Raw genomic sequence first — 23514 nt, 5'->3', positions numbered from 1 at the left:
CATGGAACCCATGCCAGAAATCATGTCAAATGGTTTATTTTGTTTATATGAATATTAATAAAAAATAAACCGAAACAAATCGAAAAGCCAAAGCAGACACAGAAACAAAAATTCCAGACATAGCAAAGCCCCACAACAAAACAAACGCTTATCAATTGGCAGGGAGACAAGTTCGAGCTATAGGAAAAAGACAATGACAAAGACAAAGACAAAGATGATATTTGCTCTGGTCGGTGGTGTTGCCCCAAGCCTCCCCACCAATTAAGCGCTCGTAGAACAGCACACAGAACGCATACGACCCGTGTACTACAAAGAATACTGTCTCCAGAGATGGGGGGAAACGTGTTTGTGCCCGGCCCACCTCTGTGTTCGGGGGAACCTTTTCGATTGGGCCGCCGCTCTTCCATGAAGACACCTTGGTGCTCTGCTCTGCTCCGCTCTCTACTCTTGCTCTTCGCCCCAGGCCTTGCCCAGCAGTAGCTCTCTTCGGATCGTATCCGATGGATGGCAAATTTCTGGCCAAAACCGGCGCAATCCGGCTCAAGCCACAAGCCACTGATATAAACCAGTTAAATTCGCTTAAATCTCAATTTTGTGGCGCGGGAGCATTTATCACTTTTCGCTCACAACTTTGTTGCTGTCCGTCTCGTCTGCGCCGCCTCTTTCTCAGTATCTCAGTGTGAGTGTTTCCGTATTGCATTTCTATGTGTGTGTGTGTGTGTGTTTGTGCCACAGGAGCAGATTTTCTTTAATAGCTTGAAATTGGCTGGAAAATTTGGAGCAGAGCAGGAGAAGCTCTATAGCGCTAAGTTCGCTTGATTTAAATGATTGTCACAGAGTGTTGGAATCAATTGGATCGCTGATTGATTCGTATGTATGGGTGCTGGTGGGTTATCGATGGCAAAATCAGTGCTCTATGATTTAAAAATTGAACGCGAATATCAATCGTTTGTGTAATGTCTTGGGCTGCTGGAAATATGTTATGTTCAATCAGACTTGATACATAATTATACTCATTGCTAATCCCATGGAACAAACGATCATGGCTCGATCTTTACTCCTAAAAGTAGTTTATGGTCTATTGGCTTAGTTGGTTTTCAGGCCTAACGAACCCCCTTTTCCCACTCCCCCGAAAATAATTTACAAAAGTTTTTCGCCTTGAACGAAAGTGTCGTCGTCGTCGTCGTCCATTACGAAAACATATTAATAATAAAGCAATTACACCCAAATGGAATTGTTTGTTTAAGGAAATAATATATTTGTACTTGAGCATGGGAGGCTGTGGCCAATGGCCCGTCCAGCTCGTAGCCAGCCCCCCACCTCCCACCCTACAAACACACAGTTCCGTCAGATGGAGGAATTTTTTGTGGGGGATCGTTCGCTTAATTAATTAATGGCAGCCCAAGCGACACCCACCCATTGATGCCGCCGCCTTTGGTGCAATTTCTTTTCGAGAACCTTGATCTTGCCATGATCTAAACCGTCTCGCTTGTGCTCTATGCCATTTCAGTTCGACCATAACGTTGTGGGGCCTTAGACGGAGAGCGTGACCCAAGGTGTCTGTCCCATCAGTTGTTGCTGTTGCCCGTTCGCAGTCCCTGGCAGGATGTTCGCCACCCAGGATACCATACTGAAGCTGCTGACCCTCTGCGCCTTGGCGCATTCTATTACCGCCTATGCGCTGCAGGAGAAGACAGCCGCATCGGGCTCCGCCCCGCTGGATGCCAGCCACAAGTATCTGATTGTGCGGGGCGAGAGTCCTGCCAGCGCCTCCAAGGAGCATGTGGACTTTGATAATGCGGCAACGCTGCTGCTGCAGGCCTACAAGTCGCAGCAGACCACCTCGCCGGATGGACTGGAGGAGTGCAGCGCGCCCAGCCACAAGCCCACCTTCTCCGGCTACGACTATGTGATCCTGCTGGGCATGCTGGTCATCTCACTGGGCATTGGCATCTTCTACGGCTTCTTCCAGAAGGGCGGCAGCTCCTCCAACGAGTTTCTGCTCGGCTCCGAGATGAGCATCTTCCCCGTTACCCTCAGCCTGACGACCAGCTTCATCACGGCCATCGAGCTGCTGGGCAACCCATCCGAGATGTACTTCCAGGGCACACAGTTCGTCCTGATTGTGATACCCATGGTGCTGGTCATACCGGTGGCCGTCAAGATCTTCTATCCCATCTACTTCAAGATGGAGCTGACCAGCTGCTACGAGTACCTGGGCATACGCTTCGGCAAGGAGATCCGCATCTTGGGCGCAGTACTCTATGTCATACAGGTGCGCCAGGAGATCCTCTCTCTCCTCCAAGGCAGAACTTTGTGTTTAATCTTTCCTTTGCTTGCTCCATTAGATGTGCTTCTACACCGCTGTGGCTGTGCTCGCGCCAGCCATTGCCTTGTCCAAGGCCACGGGGCTGGACACCAAGATCGCTGTCGTCCTGATCTATGTGGTCTGCGTGTTCTATTCGTCGCAGGGCGGCATGAAGGCTGTGGTCATAGCGGACACATTCCAGGTAAATGATGCAAGCAAAACTCTGAGGATCCGCTGGCTAACCTTTATCGTTCGTTCCTCTTCAGGCTGCTGTCCTGGCTGTGTCTCTCGTGCTGATTGTCGGTCTCGGCAGCTACTACAGCGGCACGCCCATCCAGGTCTTTCAGAAGGCCGCCGAACTCAATCGCTTGGAGTTCTTCAAGTAAGTTGAACACGCGGAAACTCGCTGGGATATTCGTTCTGACGTTTGCACTCCTGCAGCATGGACCCCGATCCGACGACCCGTCACACCGTTTGGTCTGTGGTCATTGGCGGCTTCTTCTACTGGACGTCGCTGTTCTGCACCAACCAGGCCTCCGTCCAGAAGTGCATGTCCCTGAAGTCCCTGAAGCTGGCCAAGATCGCCTTGGGCTTTGCCATCGTCGGTTTGATTGTTGTCTTTCTGCTCAACTTTTACACGGGCCTGATGGTCTTCACCCACTATGCCGGCTGCGATCCCCTGACGGCGGGTCGCATCTCGGCCACGGACCAGCTGCTGCCCTTCTACGTGATCAATACGTACGAGCACATCTACTCCATTGCGGGCATCTTCGTTGCCGGAATCTTTGCGGCTAGTTTGGGGTAGGCACACCGCACACCGCACACCACTCAGTCACTGGCTGCAGGAACTGCATCACATCACTGATACTCTCCTGTCTCTTCCCATTCAGAACTGTGGCATCGGCCCTGAACTCCCTGTCGGCTGTCACCTGCGAGGATCTGCTTGTCAATGGCATGAACATCAAAATCTCACCGGAGAAGGGAGCCACCTATGCCAAGTGGATGTCCCTGGGCTATGGCATTGCCTCCTTCGGTCTGGTGTTCATTGTGGAGCATCTGGGCGGCGTGCTGCAGGCGACGCTCACATTGAATGGCCTCATCGGCGGCGTCACCTTGGGTCTGTTTGTGCTCGGGATTGCCTGCAAGCAGGCCAACACCAAGGGCGCCTTCTATGGCGGTCTCCTCTCGCTGGCACTGGTCATCTTTGTGGGTGTGGTGGCACAGATAGCCAGCGTGGAGTCGCCCCCACTGGCCACATCCATCGAGCACTGCGATTGTCATGTCAATTTGACCAGCATTATCGAGGGTTTGCTCACCGAATCAATGCATCCCATTCAGCAGGAAGGATTCACGTGAGTTTCGATTTATTCCACTTCCACTTTCATTTCAATTTTTATTTAAACGAATCGATTTGATGCGAATCCCTACAGTTCCTGGCCCATCTTCCGGCTGAGCTATATGTGGTACAGCATGATCGGATGCCTGTTGACAGTGTTCTTGGGCTGGCTCCTCTCCCTGATAATTGACTTTAATCAGCGACGAAATGTCCTGAAGATCACCGGCAAGGGCGGCATCGACAATGAAGCCGTCTCCGAGGAGGTCTTCAAGAGCGACGACTCCCAAGTGCAGTACACCACCAACAGCACCATAACCACCACCACCACGACCAGCACCACGGCGGCAGACCCGACCCTAGCCACAACCACAACCACAACCAAAGAGACGGCAGGTGACAAGGGGCATGTGAATCATGCCATACGCATCGACGATGAATAGAGTAGAAATCGAATCGAATTTGGGTTTGGGTTTGGGTATCCCATGCCCAGGCCACTCCACTCCACGCACACTCCCGCGTGTATTCCTTGTGTGCAACTTGCAACCTCTATGTACAAAAATACCAGTCGCAATCCTAACTGTCCTAGCTTAGTCGCAAGAGTGATTTTTAGTTTTAAGTTCAATCCCCCCACCAGCCCCCCCAGAGAGCAATCTTCGACACAGTATTCTGTGTACAAACACACACACACACACACACACACACACACACACACACACAAATCTTACTAATTTTAGCACAAAAGTGAATTTACCTTTAGTTAAGTTTTAAGCAAATAAACACAAATATATACATACATACATACATACATACATACATACATATATATATATTCCTGATTCAGCCCACTGCTGATGCCTAAACCAAAAATTTCCAATTTTATTTTTGATTTTCGATTTTCATGTAAATTGTGTAGTTCGTATGTACATGTATGTAGTTATCATGAAGCGTACTCTACGTGTAAAATACTCTACAACGTACTCTACAACGTACTCTACAACGTACTCTACGCGTAGCGTACTCTACATGTACACTGCATCGTGTAGATTTCAAGTTTTCTTTCGATTTTTATGCAGTTTTTTTTTTGGATTTTTCAAAGAAGTTTATTTCGTTTGGGAATTTAAATTCGAAAAAATATTATACACATATTAAATACATTAATTTGAATGCTTCAATAAATTTACAATTAAAACGTAAGTACACAATATATATTTACAGTGATCCCCCGTCTCCGGAATCACGTCACGCTGATCTCCTCATCGCTGTCGGAGTTGGAGTCATCGTAGTCGTCGTAGTACAGCTTCATGAACTCTGACCCCTGCTGTTGCTGTTGCTGTTGCTGCTGCTGTTGCTGTTGCTGTTGCTGTTGCTGCTGCTGCTGCTGGTGATGGTGGTGCAATTGTGCGGCTGCTGCGGCGGCTGCCAGCTCCACCTCTCGCATGGCCGTAAAGTGGGGCGAGTGGTGGAGCTGCTGCTGCAGCTGCTCGAATCGCCGCTGCTTCGCCTCCTGGATGCTGCTCTCCAGCTTGAACTTGAGGTCGGCGGCCACCAGCTGCTTCTGCATCTCGGCATTGATCTTGGCCTGAAACTCGGCCGCACTGCTCGCACCCGGCGGCGACGAGGCAGCCGATGAAACCGTTGTGCCTGCTCCGCCCCCTGAGCCGCCCGTGGGCGTGGGCGTGCCCGACTGATCGCTCATCTTGAGGCTGGTGAGGAGAGGGGGCGGCGAGCTCATTTGCATGCCCGCATATCCCGCAGAGGGATGACACGGGGAGCTCCTGCTGCTGACGGACTGCGGTGATTTGGGTGTGACAGCAGCCGGCGGCGGTTCGTCCTTGGCAATGGCACTGGCACTGGCGCCGGGCGGCGGCGTGATGCTGCCATTGGGCGAGAGCAGGGAGGGTGAGATCGGTGTGAGGGGTCGATCGCACTTGGCGTCGGACAAATCCGGATTGGGATTGTTCTTGTTGGGCAGCGTCTGGTCGCGGGAACCGCCGCTGGCCAGCAGCTCGCGCTCCTTGGAGTTTCGCCACTTCATCCGGCGATTCTGAAACCAAATTTTCACCTGCAAACGAAAAGGGGGAGGAGATAAAACCGATTCAGATATGGATATGGATTCAATCTTGCAATGAAATGGGTAAATTAAGACTGTCCATCTTCGGATGGAAAGCTGTCTGTTCCAGGCAGGCAGACCAGGCAGGCAGACCAGGCAGGCAGACCAGGAAGGGATGTGGCAGCATCGGGCTGTAGTTTTCACCCAAAAAACTTTTCATGGCCACAGGGGCGGATGCGTTCCAATTCCTTCAACGTTTTCCGCTCACAAAACAAACTTTTTCCCCTGACAAAAAACTTTTCTGTGGCAAATTGAATCTACAATCCACCTACCCACCGCCCACCCCCCAATCCCCCAATCACCATTCCATTCTGGGCTATGTTGTCGTGTGTGTGGGCGTGGCCCTGGCCAGAGGAAAAGTTTGAACTGCAATGCCAGCGCCAGACGCCGTGCATATCCATAATAAATGCAAATTAGAGACATTTCCCCAAAAGCGGCAACAAATTGATTAGAGGCCGCACAGTGGGGCAAATAAAGTGCTGCGAAGGGGCCAACAAATGGCGGGAAATGTTGAAGGTTTTCCCTGCCCTTGCAGACTGATTCTGTGCCCACTGTTTAGGGCCCCAAAAAGTTGGTCCAGCAAATATGCTGTAAGTTTACCATCTCTCTGTCTCCATTTCTCTCTCTGTATCTGTGTGTCCCCCTGTTGCTTGCTGCATTTGACAGGCAAGCAGCGCAGCGGCACAGACACTTGAAGCAGATTTGCAGGATACCCTGGACATGGACTGTGCCTTGGCCCACCACCTCGGCGACTGTTTGTGAGTTATTATGCAGTGGGTGTTGCGTCCTTGTTGTTTCTGTTTCTGTTCCTGTTGCTGTTGCTGCCTATGACACAGCAGGACATTCGCACTTTGTTGCAAAAGCCAAACAATTTGCAACAATTTATGGTAGGTCCCCGTCCCCGTCCCAGTGCCAGTCCCTCACATCACAGCACTCCTTCTTCGGTAATTAGATTGTGACTTGATGTGAAATTTGCAAGCAAATTGATGCGTGAAATTGGTAAATGGAAAGCCATTGCCGGGCGAGTGGCCTTCCACTCCCACTCCCACTCCTACTCGTACACCCCTAATCTCTAAACATTTATAAATAACTAAGCAAAGAGTGGCGCCAACAAAAAAGTTGCTGACATGTTAAACAAGCGATTAACCGCAGAGATTTCTTCGACATCAGAGCTGAACCCAGGGGACACGTGCCAGAAATGTTTTCAGTTTGCTGTTCCGCTTACTTCCGGTCATTGAGTTTTCCAGCGTCAAGCCAGCAAGCCACCAAGCCAGCAGCCCACCAGCCATCAACCCCATACCCTAAGCAATTGAAATAATAAGCTCAGGCGGCGATAAGATTAATGATTATGGGTCCAGCCCAAAGTCAGTCGTAACTGGGGGGACAGACTTTGCTCTAGCCACCGAATGGCCACCGTCGTCATCGTCATCGTCTGTTTCTGATGGAAATTAATTATAAAGCGTGCAATTTAGTATGCCAAAGAGAGAGCGAGAGAGAGAAACAGAGAGAGGCGGCTCGGAAAATTGGCCCGCGTACTTCCGTTCTGTCGCAGACTTTTCTATTTATACTTTCTCGCGCTAGCATTCCAAGTTTAATGAGCTTGAAATTATGATGTTTGCCTTCGGACACAACAGCAACGAAGAAAGTAAAGATTACGCACGAGTCTGGAGTAGAACCAGTTCCAATTAACCCGATCCCGATGTGTACGAGTGTATATGCTGTAATTATTCCGCAACGGAAATAGCTCAACCCACAACTCGTATCGTATAGAAATTGCATAAATATCAATTGCATTCAATGGGTACCGAAACGACTCCGAGTTTAGTTCTATCGTACTCTCCGGCTTGTTAACAAATATTGGCCTTGTAACGACGACTGTGCCCCTGCCCCCAAACCCGGGTACGGACATCATACATATAATTATTGTCTAACACAAAAATATTTGTTTAATTTTTGCCGGTCAGTAAATAATTAAATTTATGCAAATATTTATGGTGGCGACAACAACTAAAATTCAATTGTTTTTCCTCGTAATTAGGGAAATGTTTTCCCAAAGCGCTATTCGAATAGGAATTAAATGGCTTTGCTAAGTGGGCAATAATCCAGGGATGATGATTATAAAATAGAGTTTATGTTTGGGCGGAACAATAAAGCTTCCCTGAAGATTAGTTGAGTAAAAGATTAAACTTTGCCAGACTTTTACTGCTGCTTGATATTAGATGCTGCTTTAAGTTTCTCTCTGCTAATCTTTATCTCTTTTATTTCAATTATCATTTCAATCACAGCCAAATGAAGTTCTTAAGCGCGATTCCGGCTAAGCTGTTTGCCCAGTTTGTTAAGGACCCACCCACACATACAATATTATGCTGTGCTCCCTTATGCTCGGCATTCCCATTCCCATGCCGTGAAGCGTGGAGCGTGGAGAGTAAGCCAAAACGATAAGTAACATATTTTTCTGACACGCTGCCAGCATAACGCGCATGGAATTTGTTTGAAGTTTTTATAAACCACCCAGCCAGCAGAGAGAGTCGAATGGGATGGCATGGGATGGCTTTTATACTATTGTGGGAGTGGGTAAGCGGGTCGTTCAGTCAGTTGGCTACAAATTGCTTGGGCCAAGTGCGGCTTGGCCTGCCCTGCCCTGCCGCCCTTCTGTCCGCTCGCTCTACTACTTTTTTGCTGCCCGAAAATTGACTTTGGGCAATGAGCACAAGCTGTTGTAGCGATGGGGGAGGATGGAATGGACTGGAGATGGGAATGAGAATGGAGTCTCCAACCCCATTCGAGATTGTGACTTCTGCCAATCTCGTTCGGGGCAACATATGTTAACTAATGAGGCTGGCATCCGGGATGGTTGGACTGCTCTCGGTGGTGGGCTGCTGGGCTGCTGTCAACCCATTTCGGCCCCCCAAATGTCATTCGATATGCGGCATAATAGCGTATTAAATAGTCTGCTACTATTTGCCAAAGTCATTTCAACAGCAGTTGGCAGTGCGTTTTGGGTTACTGGCCATCCTACCATGGTCGATCTGTCCATTTGTCCTTCCCCTATCCAACCAAACAGACATGCTCCTGCTCCTGCTCCTGCCGCTCCTCGTTGTGGTTATTGTTTTAGTTGAGGGTCCAGCAGTTGGAAGTGTTTGCCAAATACTTTGCATTGTGGCGGGGCGAGCATTTATTTAGCAATTTGTCAACAATTTATTTTGTAACCAAAGCTGCAAATGATGGTTTTTAATGTTCCTCAATCGTTTTTGCGCGCACGAGGGGTGCACGAGGGGTGCGAGGGAGCAGCAGGAATTGGAGGGCAAATTGGAATGAAATTTGAGTTATGAGCATGTTTCGGGTGTGTTTAAGTGTTCTTTGATTGCAGACAAGTGAGATGGAAATGTAAATTGATTTCGTATTAATGGGGAATCCACAAACTTTATGTGGAGCGCAGGAACTTGAAGATATCTCAAGGCAAAAGTTGACTTACAATAGTTTGGATGCATGGAAACTCACAGATGGAAAGGGGAAAGGGGAGTACTACGTAAAGAGCTTATAGTTTTGTGGCTATAAATAAAGATATCATAAGTTACGATTGGTTATTGTTGCAGATAAACTTTAAGAGCTCAAAAAACTGTACAAAATATTAAATAAAAAATAAAAGTAGGAGTCATAAAATATATAAATGTATGTTGTTTGGCATCTCCGAAAACTATCCTAAGCTTTATATAAGATAATCATTATTTGGCAGCTACTAAAAAGGATAACAAGGCTCATAAAAAACAAAGCAAATATCACAAAAGACCAACCCAGACCCAGAACCCAGAGTGTGTTAAATATTCTGCGGTCTGCAGCAAAAAGGGGATGCCCATTCAGGGATTATTTATCATTCGAATTGATTTAAAGCCCCCGCCAAACGAAAGAAATCGAAATCACAAACCAAATAAAAACAAAATTCTGGAAAAGTCTGGTTAATCCCCCCTCTCTCAACGGCAGCCGCCGTCCACAATGCACACTCCACACTCCACACAAAAGACAAGGCAGACGAAATGAAAATAAAAATATTTATAACGTGAAAAATGCCAAAAGTGCCGTACACTCGTATATAGAGGGAAAGAGAGAGAGAAAGTCCGAGAGAGAGAGAGAGAGAGAGACACAGAGACACAGTCGGGGAGATTCCACAGTTGATTGCCGAGCGTTGGCGGGAATTTCCTTTATCCTTTATCCTTTATACGCTCCGCTCTGGTATTCTGGTTCTGGTTTACGAGTATTTTTTTTTCTTGTTCCCCATTTTTCGACAAATCAAAAACAGACGAATTTGTTTTGGACATGACACTTAAAAAGTTGCCGGAGAGCAAGAGCGAGGAAGAGAGTCCCCCGCCCGCCAGACACGTGTGCGTGTGCGTGTCTGCGGGGGTTGCACGGGAATATCATGCTGCCTCGCGACTCCTTAAGCTCCTGGTCCATGGCCTTTTGTGTATTGATTTAAAAATGCAAATCACAATTTAGCCTCAAGATGTTTTCATTTCCGCTGTTTTGGGTCTGGCAGGCGCCTGCAGACAGGATCCAGCCAGCCAGCTCTTTCGCTCTTTCATCTGAAGTGTCATTAATGGCAATTAAATTTATAGCGAGCGGATTATGAGGCTGGTAACTGTCAGTTGCACTGCCTTGCGAAGAGGGCGTGACTGATGGACAGAGTGTGTGGTATTGTTGGAGGGTGTGGTTGCAAACGATGGGAACTCAGCACAGAAGAAGCTTAAGCCGTGAAGATGGTGGTTTTTGGTGTTCTGATTCGATTACTTGGCCCAGAAATATCTCTGATTTATCAACTGTTGAAGCTGCGAGGCACATTCATACACTCATTCCTGCACAAATTCCAAGAGTATTTTCCTTCCCATTTATTTGCAGCCCCTGCCATTCGCACTGCTTTATGCACTCCGATCTAACAGTTAATAACCATTAGGTACTCGGCCACGCCTTTGCACGTGACTTGCATTCCGCACAGAACGGGGGAGGATGGAGCGAAAAAAAAAGCAGACCAGAAAGTCGCCCATAAATCGCGTTTGGCTGCAATAAACGCACGCGGTTTTTGGCCAGGCGATTTCTCGAGTGCGTTTGTAAAAATCGCAATAAACGTTGCAATGAACAACACTCGAAATGATGAATCACCTGAATCCGCAGCCAGCATTCAGCAGCTTCACCATTCACCATCATCAATGCAACGTTTGGCGAGCGACCACAAGGCACGCGACAATGGACCCGACCCCGACCCCGACACCATTTCTGGTCATCTCTCAGGCGCCTGGTCCATGGGTCCACTGCAGGCCACCGTAGGCCCAGTGCAATATGAGAAATATTTATGGCACACAGCAGTGGGTGCTGTGGGGGGAGGTGGCTGCAGCAAAATGAACAACAAATGGCCGCAAAAAAGTGCAGCACAACGAAGGATGAAGGCTCTTAAATCATGTTGCATACAACTAGGCGCAATGCAATCCACTCACACTCCTCCCACACACACACACACACGCACACACACTCACACCCAAACTCACCCATACACCCACTCAACCTGTGTCACTCGAGTGTGAATATCCGCACTCGTTCATCACCCACACCAGCAGCACTCGAACCGTTGTCCAGTCTCCCCCCAACCCACAGACCCACAGACCCACAGCCCCCACAGCCCCCACAGCCCTCCAGAAGCAGCAGTCGTTAATGGAGCTCTCAGCTCTCGGTGTCGTCATCGCCGCCGGCTGGCCAACACTTTGTGTGTCCTTTGTCCTGGGTAGCAGGTTCCAGGTCCCAGGTCCCAGGCCCATTGCTGGGTCCAGCTACCGCAAGTTGGACACCCGCTGCGATATGATTGCGAATTTTTCTGACATTTTTGCACATTTTTGTTGCTTCTGCTTTACTTCACTACCACCCCACTCCCAGTCCCCCCCTTTTGTTTTTGTCACCGTCGACATTTTCTCCATTTTCTAGCTTTTTTTTACGTTTTCCATTTTTACAATTTGACAAACTGCAATTGATGAATGCTTTGAACTTTTCACTGCAAGATTTATGACCCAAACGTGGGGGCAATAATCATAAAATAATAGTAAGGGCCCAGCAGAAAGCAGCTGTCAAAGGAACCCCATATGTGTGGCTGATCTTTTTCCTTAGTCGGCAGTAATGTTTACTAGCATTAAACGGTTTTAAATAAAAACCTGACTTGGGATTTAATTCTACAAAAACTTTCCCTTTGATTCTATTAAGTTTTGCGTATCTTTTTCTTGCTGGTCAACAAGTTTACAGTTGTCGTAGAACTGTCTAGAGCTAGACGCTGCCTGCCATACGACGCAAACAACTGCAAGTACAAACGATTTAGAGCAGCTATTTATGACCCACTTCTACAGGGGGAAGTCTGAAACTTACTCAATCATAACAACAAACAAAACTTGTATAATTCCGCACTTGGCAAATAATCGATCTACGTTTATTTATGCGAGAATTACAAAATCTGTGTGAATATATTGCAAGCGCTAGTGCAAGCGTTAGATCGAATGCATCGCTTGCATCTTTGCGAGCTCGACCCAGACCTAGGGGCATTATAAGATCATTAGGCTGTAAGTGATCGATCGATCGACCGACCGACCGACCAGTTGCCAAAAGAGGGGCGTGACATGTGCAATGAGTTGATGAATTCATGTTTCGAAATGCAACTGGACACGCTTATTGTGTAATTATGAAATTTTTATGAATCATATGCTAGTGAAAGAACAACAACAACAAAAAGAGCTGCACTAATTTGGCATGACATTGTCAGTCATCAGCAGCAGCAGCAGCAGCAGCATCATCAGGAGGCTGCCGCAGATGTCGCGTCGGCTTTTGGCATCCCTTTCAATGGTGGTGACAACTCCTGAGTCTGCTCTGGGTCTGGGTCTGCGCCTGTGTCTGGGTCTGGGTCTGAGTCTTCGTCTGTGATTGAGTTGTGATCGATTACATTGTGACAAGACCGAATTGGCCACGCAAATTTCGCTGACATGTGAAAATTTGTCTGCGTAAAAGGTTCTTCCTCTACGTTGCGCTTTCTCTTTAGAGCTGCGTTTTACAAAAATTAATTTAATTATTGCATGACACACAGAGGGGCCAGCAGAAAAGAAGAGAGAATCAATGAAAGCTGTCTGTCTGTCTGTCTGCCTTTTCGGCTTCAGCTTCAGCTACTGCTACAGTCTCTGTCGAAATGAATTTCTTATAGCTCGTTATAATTTCATTATATTTCCACGCCACACAGCCCCACACAGAGCACTCCGACCTTTGCTTATATATCTCTCTCTCTCTCTCTCTTATATATATATTTTCCAGTGGGCTGTGGGGGATATACATATACAGGCTGGCGCCCACCCAAGACGACCGCCCCGCCCGACCCGAGCGACTGCGCATTTCAAGGAGCAGCAGCCCTGCTCGACGGCCCCCCTTCCACTGCGAGTGCCAGAGACCCACTCCCGAGCCCCTTCCTTTGCAGCCATTTTCCACTCTGCGCAGCCATTGCCGAGCCGAAGAGCTTTGCTCCCTGTTCCAGGGCGGAGTTTTATTTTCATTGTTCGCTCTTTGTTTTTTAAGAGGAGTACGAGATACGAGGTACGAGTATATTTTATATTCCCGTCGCCTTTTGTTGTCTGCTTATTAAAGCTGATTTGAAAAGTTTGCCAAACGCAATTTTCATAAGCGGTTAAATATAATTTTACGAGCATAATGGCATAATTTTATGCTTATTATGCTTTCAGTCTGGTGGAGCTTATTGATTTTTTCATTGGCATATCACCAGAGGGATTTGCTTATGGATTGCCTACTGCACACACCACACCAACAAAGTGCCAGAGTTTAGCGGATAAAGTTTTGTGGAATAATTACAGGAGGGGAGCGAGCGTTGCTAATTGGGTGTTTGGTTTTGGAAAAGTTACGTGGAAAGGGTAAAGATTAAATCAAAACTAAATTAGATTTCCGTTGAATGAAAGCGGAGGAGATCAAAGAGGGCCTGGGGAGCAATGTCATCGATCGAAATGGAAGAAAAAGTTACAAAGGGGGCACCCGGATTTGAACCAGGGACCTCTCGATCTGCAGTCGAATGCTCTGCCACTGAGCTATGCCCCCAACTGATATATATATATAAAATTAAATAAATAAAAAAATATAAACTAAATATTAAGTCGCGCCTGCGAATCCTTTAAAGTCGATCTTTCCGGGATTAACCACAAGGAAGAGGTGGCCTAATGAAGTTTTGCGTGTGGAAATATTCCCCAATTTAGGAGGTTCTACGGCTAGGAACCCTTACGCTAGCAAAGTTTATGTCAGTTATTCAAAAAACAAAGAAAACCGCAGCAAAAAGTGGTCCCCGCAATGGTGTTCCATCTTCTGCGTGATCTTCTGCAATAAATTAATATCGAAATGGACAAAAAAAATATACCAAGGGGGCACCCGGATTTGAACCAGGGACCTCTCGATCTGCAGTCGAATGCTCTGCCCCTGAGCTATGCCCCCCAGTTGATATATATCCCCAAAGCTCCCCAAATAAACTCCAATATCGAATCTCACCTGAGAGTCCTTTAGGCCCAGTCTTTCGGCCAGCTTCTTGCGATCCGGCTTGCTGATGTATTTCTGCTGCTGGAAGCGCTTCTCCAGCCCCTTCCTCTGCGAGTCTGCAACGGAAGCAACAATTATAAATTATCCATTGGGGGCAGTTGGGGATCGGTCCCACTCCACGCACCTGAGAAGACGGCACGTCGCATCATGCCACGTCGGGGCTTGCCACGCGTCGAATGGGCCCAGGGAAAGCCCTGGCCCGGCGGCAGGGGAAACACTTGGGCGCCAACTGCAATTGCAACATTGAGGGAGGAAATGCATTAGACCAAAACACTTGTTAATGCGCGCAGCGGGTGGTCTGGGTTGGTCTGGGGGCCAGGACTCTTACCACTCATGTAGGGATTGCGGCAGTGCGCCAGCAGCGAGTGCAAGTGCGGATGGTTGAGGGTGTGAGGCAGGAATGGGGTCGGTCGGCTGGGCATGGGTTTGGCAATCACTGGATGAATCGCTGGCGGTGGTGGTGGCGGCGGTGTGGGAAGGCCACCGTGTCCAGTGCTACCCCCGCCGCCACCAGCTTGACCGTTTAACAGTTGCTGCTGTTGCTGTTGCTGTTGCTGCTTTTCTTGCGTTAATCTTCGATTGCCGTTGTCCTCGTCTCCATTTGCATTGCCCATGCCCACCATCTCCCCATGCGGTCGCCCATCCTGGCCACAGTTCTGGCTCTGGCCATTGCTGCTGGTGCTGGTGCTGTGATTGTTGTCGCTATCACTAATTGTGCTGCCAGGTGACGACGACGAGGATGCGGCCGTCGTCGCTGCGGTTTGCGGTTGACAACTATTGCCAGGATGCTGCTGCTGCTGCTGTTGCTGCTGTTGCTGCTGCTGTTGTGTGTGTGCATGGGGATGCTGCTGCTGATGGTGTGGGTGGTGTGGATGCTGTAGATGCGGCGCCAGTTGATGCGTTAGAAATGCGGGATGCGGAAAATGGGCATGCCCGGGCGCATGATGGTGATGATGCGGCTGATGGTGATGCGGATGTTGCAACTGTGGAAGCTGCTGCTGCTGCTGCTGCTGATGGTGTTGGTGATATTGATGTGTGTGTTGTTGCATAAAGTTTTGTTGTAGATAAGGCCATATATGCTGCGGTTGCATGAATTCTGTAAGCAGTAGCAGAAGCAGAAGAAGGGGCAACCAATTAGTGGTGAATGCAATTAACTATACGCGGGCTTCAGCTTGGTTCAGGCTATTGAAAGCCACTGGTTAAATGTGCGGTCAATGGGGAGCGATGGGGAACGAGTTAATAAACAATTGCCTTATTTTTGATACATATCTGATAGTCAGAAGACTGTAGATCTACAGCTCAAGTTATTTAATTAAATTAACTCCATTTCACATGGCCCACCCTCCCGCAGAACACTTTGAAGTGCCAGATTGTCAGATTGTCAGCCCTGGAACACAATCTGGCAGCTCCCAGACAGCTCCCCTTTACATTCTCAAGACAGCGACGACAGCAACCCTTGATGCGCGTTGTGTCTTGTCTTGTCTTGTCTCTTTTCCAACCTCCAGACAGGCTTCTTTCTGGCGCCCCAACACCCCCACACACACACACACACACACACACACATCGTATCCCCAAACAATGGCATCCGAAATCTGCTTTGAAGTGTCAGTGTGAAGTTGGCATAATTAAACCCTGCCCCAGAACCCCTAACCCACACGAAAACACACAGACAGAATCGCACCTTGAGAGCAAAGTTTGGCGCCTTTGAAACATCAGGGGGGTGAGTTTTGTGGCTGCATTTCATTTTCTAATTAAACACCCCAAAAAGGCAGCAGCAGACGCCATTGCTCGCTCACCCACGCACACGCACACACACACACACACACACACTGCTCCTCCTGTCTCTCCTTTCACGCACATTTTGACAGGCTGGCAGGATATGCAGGATATGATTTTAATTCGATTAGAGAAATGAAACAATTAACGTATTAACGCCTCTTTAGTTCTCTCCTGTGTTCCCTGTGTTCCCTGTATCCCCTGTGTTCCCTGTATCCCCTGTATCCCCTGTGTTCTGTGCGTTTGTTCGGTTTGATGCCTCGCATCTTTGTGCTACACAAGTTTTTGCCTGTGGCCTGCTCCTCCCCCCCCAAAAATTTCCATTCTGTGGAGCCTCCATTTTCCATGTGTGTGTGCGGTGTGGCACATGTGTGCCTAATGAGCGCACAAATTAAGTTATAATTGTTCAGCTTTTGTTTGTTCTGTTTGTCGGCGGTTTGTGCCGAATTCTCTGCATCCGTGCGATGTGCGAAATGTGGCAAAAATATCTGCCGCTAACCGAAAGTTTTTGGTTTATGGCCTGGCCAAAAAAGTTAATCTGTGGCAGACTCTTACGCAAAAAGGCAATTTAGTTTGGTTTGGAAATCATTCCAAATGGGTTCATTGATTGGGTAATTACGGGTGTGAAAATCAGTCACATTTAATGATTAAATGGGTTGGCTAAAGATTGATAAGTGCGATCGAATAGATTGGATTGGATTAGATATTCACCGGTTATCCATTCCATGGGGAAACCTCTACCATTATCATTTCAAGAGAACCAAAGATCGCTTTAAGTCTCTTCTTTTACCTTTACCTTTCAGTAGATATCTTTACTGATCTTTCATACCAATTTCTCTCATATTTCCGTTTCATTTTAATATTTTTGGCACACTTCTTCCATAAAAATAAACACAGGCAAAAACGACCCATTTGAACCCCAAAATGTGTCCAATAAAATCGCATAAAAAAGAGACATAAAATATGGGAAATCAGAGTGTGCAGCCCACTCATTAATATCCGAAAATAAACCGAACAACAGTAATCACATGACAATTAAAATCCCACAATCCCGTAAATGCCGGAGAACAAAGAGCCGTCTACGGCATTCAGATGCTAAAAAACGGCCAAGGCAAAGCAAAGCTGTTACATTGACTGATGGACGATTTGTTCCGCCTACTTTTTGGACCCACAACCCCCGGGACCATAGCCACAATCGCATCCACAGCCGTATGCTCATCGGTGTCATCCATCCCCCGATGTAAGCAGCACGCGCAGCCGCAGCCGCAATGAGAGGCAGAGGATGATCGCATCGGAAGTCTCATCGGGTATCTGTCTCTGTGGCACACTACGGAAGAGCGGAACTGGTTGTTGCGCGGCAGCATTGTTACTCGGGGGTTTCAGGCCCAATAATTTAAACATGATTAGGTGTGGTTGTGTTTTTACAGCCTGCCAGGCTCATCGGAGCACCGCCCCGAGGGCTTAGGGCAGACAATAAAATTCACGGCGCAGAAACAAAAAACTAAGGCAACTGCGAAGTAGCAGCAGGGTTTGATTTGATCGTTGGAAACTTTCTGGCCCAGATTGTTATTCTTTTGGCTTTTCATATTGCAATTGTATTTTGTTTATGTTTGGCATTAGCCACGGCAAATTAATTGCCAAGCCTCAATTATGGAGATCCTTGGCTAAGCCCCTGCTCGATGGATGGCTGGTTGGCTGGATGGGATGGCTTACCATTCCTAACGCGGACTCCCTCCCGGGTATCGCCCAGGATGGCGCTGACACTGAACTTGAGGATGGGTTTGCTGTTGTTATCCTTTAGGATGGTGGTGGTGATGCCTGCCGCTGGGATGGTGGTCTCCTTGGGCTCCACCTTGGGCAATTTGATTGCCTGCACCTCCTCATCGTCCAGGTCCTCGTCATCCATGTGCAGCCGCACCTCCTCAATGTCGGCCACGATCTCATCCGCCGACGAGTCCTCATCGTCCTCATCCATCTCCTCGATGCTGTCGACACTCTCGGCCCGGTGCTCCCGGCACTTATCACACTTGTAGCCACGCTTCGAGCAACTGCAGCTGTCCGGCCGTTGCTCCACGGGGGACACCGAATCCGGCGGCGGCGGCACCGGCTCCGCGACTCCCGACTCCCCGGCACGACGCGACAGCAGCATCTCGCTCAGGCTCGACTTTAGCTGGCTCTCCGTGTAGGTCTGCTGGGCATGCAGGAGACTGTCCACGAGGAAGGCCGTTGACATTACGCTCGATTCTCGCTGGGAGTCCTTCGCTTTGGGGTTCTGCCTTAGCTATATATATCTATCGCGTCTGTGACCGTCGCGTTCGCGTCGAGTGCTCAAATCGAACTGAACGCAGAGCCCGTGCAGACCGTGGCATTATCCTCGGCGCAGGACCTCTGCAGCAGCATCTCGCAGGAGCACATCACAGGGGGAATTTTAGGGGTTGCTCGGCGGTGGTTGGTCCGCGTCTCCTGCCCAGTCGTCGTCGTCCTCTGCCTCATCCGTGTGGCACGTGATGCTGCCTGCCCTGCCTCCTTATGTACTCAATGCACACACACACACTCGCTCTCTCCCTCTCTCTCTCTCTCTCTCTTGCTCTCTGTGGCGCTTTGGGAGTGTGCGTACGTGTCCTGCTCGTTATTGTTGTACGCTTTTTATTTGATTTTATTTGTGTGAAAACAATAAAAATTTAATTTTCTTGTTTTGTTGCCTTTGCCGCTGCCTCTGCCACTGCCTTGAACTGTGCCCCCTCCATTGGTGTGTGTGTGTGTGTGTGCTGCTCGAGTCTTATTAGATTTGTTGCTGCCCCATGGTGGCACAACAGTGGGGCAAGTGGTGTGCAATTTTGGACATGAATTTTCCGAGGCCTTTGATCTGTAAGTCTGAAGGCTGCAATGAAGGACTTCAAGCATGGGAAATATATTTATAATTTTAGGATTCACTGTACAACAAATTTTAGAGCAAAAACTTTTTACTGATTGATGGCTGGAATTTATTGCAGCTATATTAATAGTAAAATGAGATCTCTTTTGATGTCAAAACTTGTCACAAATTAGTCTAATAATCATAGGAGTTTCACTGAAATTAAAAGTGAAACTTAATAGATTTTAAATTGATATATTCTGTATTTTGGAATGCCAATCTAATTGCTTTCTTTTCAGAACATTTCTAAAAGCTTTAATTAGAAAAATGTTCTATATATCGAACCCCTCCCTAATCATCTCCAATGCGCCTTTTCTGTCCCTAAAACTTTTGAATTTCTGCGCGCAATTTGTTGCAGGCAGCATCAGCATCCCCAAATACCCAACCCAAACCCACCAGCATCAGCATCAGCTAAAAAAAAAAAATAACAGAGCCAAAGAGCCAAGGAGTCAGTAGATTAACTTTTATTATGACCGCAAATTAGTTGTCCTCGTCGTCGTCCTCGTCGTTGTCGTCGTTGATGACGACAATCTACAATCGACAATGATGACTTATTTACTCAAAGTAAATGCGAAAATTTCATCGAATCGGTTATGTAAGCAAGAAGCTTAGAGGGGAGCTTGATGAGGAATCCGAGTACATGTATATATGTATGTATGTCCTTTTGGCCTTTTGTATGACTGTGTGGGTACGTAATCTATTGTATAAGAACTAGACACACACACACACACACACACAGGCACACACAGGCACTCGCAAATATGAAAAGAGACAAGGCTAGTGAGAGAAAAAGAGAGAGGAGCAACCCTTGTTGCGGCTTTTGGGCTTGGAAAAGTGCAAGTGGTTGCCCGGTTGCCCAGGCAAAGTCGGGGCGTGGCCTCACTCGAATCGGAAACCCATCAGGGGGGGGGGGGGGGGTGGGGAGGCAGGCGGAAAAGTGCTCTCCACAATAGGAAGAAGTACGACGAGGAGCGATAACAAGAGCCATGGCTGCTCCTTCCTCTTCTCGATTGTTTTGCGCTGCCATTTGTGGCTTTTTGCTTTCATATGAAGCACGCCTCAAAGGATTACCCTCCCCGCCCCCCAAAAGTGGATCCATTTTGTCCTCACTCTGCTCCAGATTTCCCCTCCTCTGCTGCTGCTGCTGCTGCTGCTCTGCTGCTGCTGTTGGCGTACTGCGAGTACATAAAACATGCTCATATAAGCGTATAAATATGTGATAATAATGATTAAAAGTTCTCATCATGCCGTCATCATTTATGCAAAGGATTTCTCACTGTCTCCTACCCTGCTCGCCCCTGCTCGCTCGCTCGCTCTTTCTCTTTGTGGGCTTGAGAATGTTGGTGTGTGTGTGTGTGCCTTGAAGAGTCCTTACATTTTTATTTGGCACCAACACATGACTTTAGCCGAATATTTTCCACAATTTGGGTCGCTTCCTTCTCTCTCTCTTTCTGTCTGTGTCTCTCTCTCTCTCTGAGCTCTTCTCTCTATAGAGATATGAGTATCTCCAGCTCTTATGCTATGATTGCTTCATTCTTTGTAGTTGCCATAATATGAGGACAATTATTTGATAAGTGGGTTGAATGTGCAGCAGCGGCAGCAGCAGCAGCGGCAGCAGCGGGAACAGCTTTTCCTTCTGTTCTGGTTCGGTTCGGTTCCGTTTCCTGTTCGCATTCGTATTTGTGTTTTATCTGCCATTGTCATGCCGCTGCTTTTTGACAAATGAAAGGGGTCACCAAAAACAGGCTTTTGTTATACACCTCCCTACGGATGCTCCCCAATGCTACCCCCCCCTTTTTTGCATGCAGTGTGGGGGAGGGACACGGGCAAGTGTTAAAGACAAACTTTTAATTGTTTTTCAGAGTGTTGACTTGAGTTGAGTTTATTTTCATTTTTATTCAGATTTTTGTATGGTATTTTATGGAGTTTGGTTTGAGTTTATGGTTTTGTTTTGTTTTTGTCTGTAATTTGTTTGCTGAATTGGAAATATGTAAATTATAATGCGGCTGTTATGGCCCCATGGGCCATTGTGGGGATTATTGTGCTGTTAATGTTTGACTTTTTGCTTGGGAGGGAAGAGAAGAAGGCTTTTGGCTTGGGATTGGCTTGGTCTTGGCTTGGCTTTGGCACTGTGCAGAATGAATATATAGAGATTTTTGTTTGGTTGAGTTGGAGACGCAGCAAGTGGATAGAACTGTAGCAGAACTGTAGTTATCCTTCAGATCTGTTCTGCAGACTGATCAAAGCCTTGCTTCTTTCATCTCATTTGCAAACCTCTCTCAGATTTTTCTTTAATTCTGAACTGACGACTCTTCAGCAGCAGATATTTCTGGTTATCTTTTCCCCTGTCTTTCTTTCAGCCCGAAATGTTTCATATCCCATGCTGAAACATGAAAGATCTCCATCTCATATCTCTTTCGTTTGACTCTTCAGAAACAGATTTCTCTTGCGTCTTGCTTGTTGTTCATCTGCTTTCTTTTTTTCCTCTATCTTGACTCTTCAACAACAGACGTCTCTGCAATACCAGTCCCAGAAATGCAGCATGCCACATCAAAAGCTCAAAAACTCTTTCCAGGCCCCACTTTGATTCACTTCCTTAGCCATCCCTTTTTTTTCGGCAGGTAAATTCCGTTCACCGAATTCAAAGACTTTTTCTGTGGCTGTGTGTGCGTGTGTGTGTGTGTCGCAACTCGAATGCTGCCACATGCCACTCCAGTGCGAATAAACAACTTCATGGCTTCGAATGGGAATGGAATCGAATGCCATTGACAGCCGCATCATTATATGGATATCATTATCGTGTATCGTCTGCAGCCCACCCCCTCCACCAACCAGCAAAAAAAAAAAGGTAAAATGTCACAAGATGCTGCACGGACTGGGGTTTTTGATGGCGGAGTGGTTGGGGCGGTGGGGCGGTGGGGAGGGGGCGTGGTTGGGCAATATAATAAAGCGCAAACATTTATACACGACACTCGATGGCAAAGGACGATATAGAAAAAGCATTCCACCAACTTAACTGTCGATATCAGCTGCTGCCATGGCCATGTCCTCCAGCCGGACTCGCTACCACTACCCCTACCCTTAGCCCTACCCCTACCGCTACCGCTGGGCGCTACTGCTGCAGGCCACTCCATTCCATGGAATGAATGCGAATTCTGTTTGCTATCGATTTTCAGGACAACGTTTATTATTTTTATTATATTCGTCCGGGAACTAGGCAGGCAGAAGGGGGAATCCCCCAGTGCCGAGAGTGAGAATCGAGTGTGTGTGTGTGTGTGTGTTGGTGTGTGTCTGGGGTGGCTGGCAAATTATGGGCTTTTCATAACGTTAACAGTCGCATAAATACGCTCTTTGTGTCAGCCAAGTAGAAAAAATGCGATAAAAGATTATAAAGTGTGTGTTGTCGCTTTGGCTTTGGCTTGGCTTGGCTTGGCTTTTGCTGCCCAGGATGTGAAGGAGAGGGTGCGGCTGCGGGTGCCCTCGCGCTTTGGATCGGATCGGAGTTCGTTCTCGTTTCTCGTTTCGCGTTGGGCGGCGACATCTGTTTCCGACATCTTTTAATAAAATTTTCATCTTTATTACAAAACGATTGTTTTATGCGCCCATCCAAGTCAGCCAGTCGGCCAGTGCAGCCGGGGACACTCCTTCCTCCGTCTCCAGTGCCTTCTCCGCCTTCCTCCTTTCAGAGGCAAATCTGCGAGCTGCCCAGAACTTCAACTTGAACTTGGACCGGAGGAGGTGTCCTGCTGCCGGAAGTCCTTCAGCGAGTCGCGAGGAAGTAATTAGAATGATGCGATTTTAGGGCCAAGTTTTTCTTCATTTTATTTCTATTTTTTATTTGCCTCTACATAAAGTTTTTATTTGCTGCAGATGGAGTTTCTGAATGGCCGAAAACAGTTTATCAAAATATTATTCGTTATTCTTTTTATTTGATTACTTTATTGCACTTAATTTGATCGCACACACACACACACACACTCATATTTTGTTTACCCATCAATGCTTGTATGGAAATAATTGCCAACTTTATTGGTTAATTTATGAAATTTACACATTTAATGGTTGCTATTTGTTGTTGCTGTCATTGTTGTTGTTCCTGCTTCATACTCGTGTGTGCGTGTGTGCGTGTGTGTTGTGTGGTTCGGTAGTTGTGGCTTTTGCGGTGGCTCGGCTCGTTTATCCATACAAAAATACTCGTACATGCATATATTTATTTGCTTTTGGACAATGTGGTTGTTGGCTGGAGAGAGAGTGTTTGCGTTGAGTGGCTGTTAAGTGGGTCGGTTTGTTAGGTGGATAATGAATGGCACATAGTTAATATTTTAATGCGAAGAGCCGAGCGTGGAAGGGGGAAACTTGTTGTGCCGCTGCTTGTTGATCGAGAAACGATTAGAGCCTGGGAATGTAAATTCTAAGTATAAGAAATTACCCATCACTGCTCTGTCGCTATCTACTTTTTATTC

The 23514-nt window shown here is 47.5% G+C and overlaps 2 protein-coding genes and 2 non-coding genes across 4 annotated transcripts; 1 reads left to right on the top strand and 3 right to left on the bottom strand.

Moving 5' to 3' along the window:
• Nucleotides 1–1498: 1498 nt before the first annotated feature.
• LOC111071157 (sodium-coupled monocarboxylate transporter 1) lies at nt 1499–4735 on the top strand. Its single transcript, XM_022362327.2, has 6 exons — nt 1499–2275; nt 2349–2510; nt 2575–2690; nt 2750–3109; nt 3199–3660; nt 3739–4735. The coding sequence occupies exons 1-6, from the start codon at nt 1607–1609 to the stop codon at nt 4082–4084; spliced, it is 2115 nt and encodes a 704-aa protein (XP_022218019.1). The 5' UTR covers nt 1499–1606; the 3' UTR covers nt 4085–4735.
• On the bottom strand, nt 4735–18456 carry LOC111071156 (hormone receptor 4). The gene is made up of 5 exons (XM_022362326.2): nt 17851–18456; nt 14690–15457; nt 14486–14590; nt 14314–14417; nt 4735–5706 (listed from the first exon to the last, which is right to left on the bottom strand). The coding sequence occupies exons 1-5, from the start codon at nt 18368–18370 to the stop codon at nt 4879–4881; spliced, it is 2325 nt and encodes a 774-aa protein (XP_022218018.2). The 5' UTR covers nt 18371–18456; the 3' UTR covers nt 4735–4878.
• Trnac-gca lies at nt 13801–13872 on the bottom strand. The gene has a single exon. It is a non-coding gene; the product is annotated as a tRNA-Cys (tRNA).
• Nucleotides 14188–14259, bottom strand: Trnac-gca. The gene has a single exon. It is a non-coding gene; the product is annotated as a tRNA-Cys (tRNA).
• Nucleotides 18457–23514: the final 5058 nt, after the last annotated feature.

Source organism: Drosophila obscura, unplaced genomic scaffold (genome assembly GCF_018151105.1).
Source record: "Drosophila obscura isolate BZ-5 IFL unplaced genomic scaffold, ASM1815110v1 contig_1, whole genome shotgun sequence".
Classification (NCBI taxonomy): domain Eukaryota; kingdom Metazoa; phylum Arthropoda; class Insecta; order Diptera; family Drosophilidae; genus Drosophila; species Drosophila obscura.
This window is presented reverse-complemented; position numbering and strand designations above follow the sequence as displayed.